The sequence below is a fragment of the Trichoplax adhaerens genome, genomic scaffold (assembly GCF_000150275.1).
Source record: "Trichoplax adhaerens TRIADscaffold_133 genomic scaffold, whole genome shotgun sequence".
Classification (NCBI taxonomy): Eukaryota; Metazoa; Placozoa; class Uniplacotomia; order Trichoplacea; family Trichoplacidae; genus Trichoplax; species Trichoplax adhaerens.
In genome coordinates, this window is record NW_002061064.1 from 8,039 (window position 1) to 13,684 (window position 5,646).

Sequence of the window (5,646 nt, forward strand, 5' to 3'; positions counted from 1 at the left end):
GTATAGTATCTTTAAGGTTTACCTTGCCAAATCATGATGTCGCTATCTTTTCTTCTTCACTATTTTACATGATTTTGTATAGATTACTATAGGAATGACTTAAGAGCAATTGCCTATTCTAAAGTAAGGGCGTTTGATAGTCTATTGAGATTGTAAATGAGTTTGAATACATCAACTGTTAGTACTAACGTCAGAAAACTAGTCATAGTTGTCATATAAAATGTTTCGATAAGCAAATATGTGATTTTATTAAAGTTCGGATATTTTGGATTTAGTTTCCGTCGACCGAGAGGGCTCTGCGAGGCCGTGACTATAAATGATAGTGCAATAAGAAAATTTAAAGTAGAGAGTAAAAGAAGATGTTTTTGAAGAACTTGTTGAATTTTAAAGACCTTCGGGGTCGAACTGTTGTAAGTGAAAACGTTCTTCTTTTGTTAGGTTGTTCAGTTGTCGACAGCTTTGATTCTGTCGTTTTTTCATTATTTCTTCACTAACAATACTAGGATTAAGTATCTGAAAGGTTGTTTGATCTATCTCTCTCGCATTTATTAATAATTTGTTGTTCGGTTGTTTCTCCAATTTTTATTTGGTATCATAGTTTCGTTAAGTCGACCAGAGGCCAAGAAAGTAGAATCAAAGTTTGTTAAAAGTTTTGTAGCTTGATTTCTACGTTTTATATTTCACAACAAATCCATTTGCATGCAATATTCCTATCTTATCTCTATATTATCGCGATATTAGTCTTTCCATATTATTGTGACACAGACCAGTTCTATAACAAAATAACGAGAAGGCTGAATGAACAAATCTTATCCCTGAGCCACGTATCAGGGCACTAAATCTCTTTAAGTAACTCTTAAGAACACTTATCCCTAATTTTACGAATTGATAATAATTCGTCCCTCTCCTTCATCCTCGATTTCACGTTATATAGAAGACAGCTATCTCGGATGGTAAAGTAGAACAACTTCATTAATGAATAATGATGAATGATTATATTGTAGTTATAGCATGTATTATGCCCAAAACTGAAAAATGAGCAATATGCCGCCAAATCGACTATCGACGCAAAAATAAATCAACATATGCAGGATTATAATAAAATGATGTTGATTATACTTAGTAGAATTATAAGGCAATGATCGCAAATAATTGAAGATACCCAATATTCTTTGCGTAGAATTTCTGTAATTGATGAACTGCATAACAAAAGTGTTTAACATTAGTTTATCAAGCCATTAAGCCAATTTGCGAAGTTATTAATATGATAGCAAACCTCTTTTATGCTTAACACTGTATTTTACTTATTCATTACTATTGTTGTGTTAATGAGTAAGCTTCTATTTATAATAATAGCGATGACGCAGATTATTGATATTGAAAATAAATAAAGAGAAGTAAGGTATGGAAAGAATGTCTTCGCGTTTTCAATCTATTACGGCTTCGTTAATATCAAAAAAATGATTAACCAATAATTAGAATTGATGACCGTCGACTTCTTAGGGCGTATCCAATTTCGCCGATTTGAGCATGCTGTGAACTAGCATAGACTTTGAAATCTTGACATTAAATAGAAGGCATCAGTTTGGCTCAATCATATACTGTGAAGCGATTGCGATAATCAATCGTATTTCTATTAAAGTTGCGACCTCTATCGATTAGAGTACTGGTGTTTATTTCCCCCAAATTACTGTGTATGCTTTCAGTCTTGTTATTAACTGAAACATGGCGGCATATGAGTCCACAAATTTGACTATCCTCGATGAAACTGAATCTATCCACAAAAAAGGTATGAAATGCTTTGAAGAAGGCAATTATGAACAAGCTCTATTACATTACAAAGAAGCTGTTACTCAAATCCAATCTATGTCCAAGAATAGTAATAATAATCATCACCATCAACTTGAATACGATATTTATCTCGACGTAGCCGATTGCTATTTAAGTCAATATAAACTGATAGAAGCCGATAAATGGATAAGAAATGCGAAGAAATTAGCCAAGCAACTACAAGATGGAGTGAGAATTGCAAAGTGCTTTGATAGGCAAGGGTGCATTAAACAATTACGTGGTGATTTGAATGGAGCTTTAAAAGATTTTAACAAATCACTTAGAATAAAATCAGAATTGTCAGAAAGTGAAGATATCAATATTAGTGAGTCTTATCTTAACATTGCAAGTATTTATGATAATCAAGGCAAGTATAATGACGCTCTATCGATGTATAACAAATCACTGAGAATTCAACTAACACAACTTGGTGACAATCATCCAAGTATTGCTACGACATATCACAACATTGGTAGTGTCTATAATCATCAAGGCAAGTATGACGACGCTTTATCAATGTTTAACAAATCACTGAAGATTGAACTAACACAACTTGCTGACAATCATCCGAGTATTGCTACGACATATCACAACATCGGTGGTGTGCATAAAGATCAAGGCAAGTATAACGACGCTTTATCAATGTTTAACAAATCTCTGAAAATTCAACTAACACAACTTGGTGACAATCATCCAAGTATGGCTGCGACATATCACAACATTGGTAGTATCTATAATCATCAAGGCAAGTATGACGACGCTCTATCGACGTATTACAAATCACTGAAGATTAAACTAACACAACTTGGTGACAATCATCCAAGTATTGCTACGACATATCACAACATTGGTAGTGTCTATAAAGATCAAGGCAAGTATGACGATGCTCTATCGATGTATAACAAATCACTGAAGATTATACTAACTCAGCTTGGCGACAATCATCCAAGTATTGCTGTAAGTTATAGCAATATTGGGCTAGTCTATAATGATCAAGGTAAGTATGACGACGCTCTATCGATGTATAACAAATCACTGAAGATTAAACTAACACAACTTGGTGACAATCATCCAAGTATTGCTGCGACATATCACAACATTGGTAGTGTCTATAATCACCAAGGCAAGTATGGCGACGCTCTATCGATGTATAACAAATCTCTGAAGATTCAACTAACACAACTTGGTAACAATCATCCAAGTATTGCTGTGACATATCACAACATTGGTAGTGTCTGTAGTCATCAAGGCAAATATGACGACGCTTTATCGATGTATAACAAATCACTGAAGATTCTACAAACACAACTTGGTGACAATCATCCAAGTATTGCTGTCAGTTATGGCAATATTGGGCAAGTCTATAATGATCAAGGTAAGTATGACGACGCTCTATCGACGTATAACAAATCACTGAAGATTCTACAAACACAACTTGGTGACAATCATCCAAGTATTGCTACGACATATCACAACATTGGTAGTGTCTATAAAGATCAAGGCAAGTATGATCACGCTCTATCAATGTATAACAAATCACTGAAGATTAACCAAACACAACTTGGTGACAATCATCCAAGTATTGCTACGACATATCACAACATTGGTAGTGTCTATAAAGATCAAGGCAAGTATGACGACGCTCTATCAATGCAAAACAAATCACTGAAGATTCAACTAACACAACTTGGTGACAATCATCCAAGTATTGCTGTGATATATCACAACATTGGTAGTGTCTATGAAGATCAAGGCAAGTATGACAACGCTTTATCAATGTATAACAAATCACTGCAGATTCAATTATCACAACTTGGTGACAATCATCCAAGTATTGCTACGACGTATCACAACTTTGGTAGTGTCTATGAAGATCAAGGCAAGTATGACGACGCTTTGTCAATGTTTAACAAATCTCTTAAGATTAAACAAACTCAACTTGGTAACAATCATCCAAGTATTGCTGCGAAATATCACAACATTAGTGGTGTCAATAATCATCAAGGCAACTATGATGATGCTCTATCGATGTATAACAAATCTCTGAAGATTAACCAAACACAACTTGGTGACAATCATCCAAGTATTGCTACGACATATCACAACATTGGTAGTGTCACAAAAGATCAAGACAAGAATGATGACGCTGTATCGATGTATAAAAAATCATTGAAGATTGACCTAACACAACTTGGTGACAATCATCCAAGTATTGCTGCGACATATCACAACATTGCTGGTGTCTATAATGATCAAGGCAAGCATGACAACGCTTTAGCGATGTATAACAAATCACTGAAGATTAAACTAACAAAACTTGGTGACAACCATCTAAGTATTGCTACGACATATCACAGCATTGGTAGTGTCTATAGTCATCAAGGCAAGTATGATGACGCTTTGTCGATGCATAACAAATCACTGAAGATTCAACTAACACAACTTGGTGACAATCATCCAAGTATTGCTGTAACTTATAGCTATATTGGGCAAGTCTATAATGATCACGGTAAGTATGACGACGCTCTATCGATGTATAACAAATCACTGAAGATTCAACTAACACAACTTGGCGACAATCATCCAAGTATCGCTATGACATATCACAATATTGGTAGTGTCTATAATTATCAAGGCAAGTATGACGACGCTCTATCAATGTATAACAAATCACTGAAGATTAAACTAACACAACTTGGTGACAATCATCCAAGTATTGCTACGACATATCACAACATTGGTAGTGTCTATAAAGATCGAAGCAAGTATGACGACGCTCTATCGATGTATTATAAATCTCTGAAGATTAAACGATCACAACTTGGTGACAATCATCCAAGTATTGCTATAACTTATAGCAATATTGGGCAAGTCTATCATCATCAAGGCAAATATGACGACGCTCTATCGATGTATAACAAATCTTTGAAGATTCAACTAACACAACTTGGTGACAATCATCCAAGTATTGCTGCGACATATCACAACATTGGTGATACCTATTATCATCAAGGCAAGTATGACGACGCTTTATCGATGTTTAACAAATCACTTAAGATTAACCAAACACAACTTGGTGACAATCATCCAAGTATTGCTTCGACATATCACAACATTGGTAGTGTCTATGAAGATCAAGGCAAGTATGACGCCGCTCTTTCGATGTATTACAAATCACTGAAGATTAAACTAACACAACTTGGTGACAATCATCCAAATATTGCTACGACATATCACAACCTTGCTGGTGTCTATTATCATCAAGGCAAGTATGACGACGCTCTATTGATGTATAACAAATCTCTGAAGATTAACCTAACACAACTTGGTGACAATCATCCTACTATTGCTACGACATATCACAACATTGGTGGTGTCTATAATCATCAAGGCAAGTATGACGACACTGTATCGATGTATAAAAAATCACTGAAGATTCTACTAACACAACTTGGCGACAATCATCTAAGTATTGCTGCGATATATCACAGCTTTGGTAGTGTCTATAATAATCAAGGCAAGTATGACGACGCTCTATCGGTGTATTACAAATCTCTGAAGATTAAACTAACAAAACTTGGTGACAATCATCTAAGTATTGCTACGACATATCACAACATTGGTGGTGTGCATAGTCATCAAGGCAAGTATGATGACGCTCTATTGATGTTTAACAAATCTCTGAAGATTGAACTAACACAACTTGGTAACAATCATCCAAGTATTGCTGTAACTTATAGCAGTATTGCTGGCGTCTATAACTATCAAGGCAAGTATGACGACGCTTTATCGATGTTTTACAAATCACTGAAGATG

The 5,646-nt window shown here is 35.1% G+C and overlaps 1 protein-coding gene across 1 annotated transcript; it reads left to right on the top strand.

Moving 5' to 3' along the window:
• Positions 1 to 1,725: 1,725 nt before the first annotated feature.
• Positions 1,726 to 5,603, top strand: TRIADDRAFT_62555 (uncharacterized protein; the record flags this gene model as incomplete). The annotated part of the gene is made up of 1 exon (XM_002118488.1): positions 1,726 to 5,603. A coding segment is annotated over one exon (3,878 nt), but the record flags the coding sequence as incomplete, so codon positions are not given.
• Between the last annotated feature and the right edge of the window lie 43 nt (positions 5,604 to 5,646).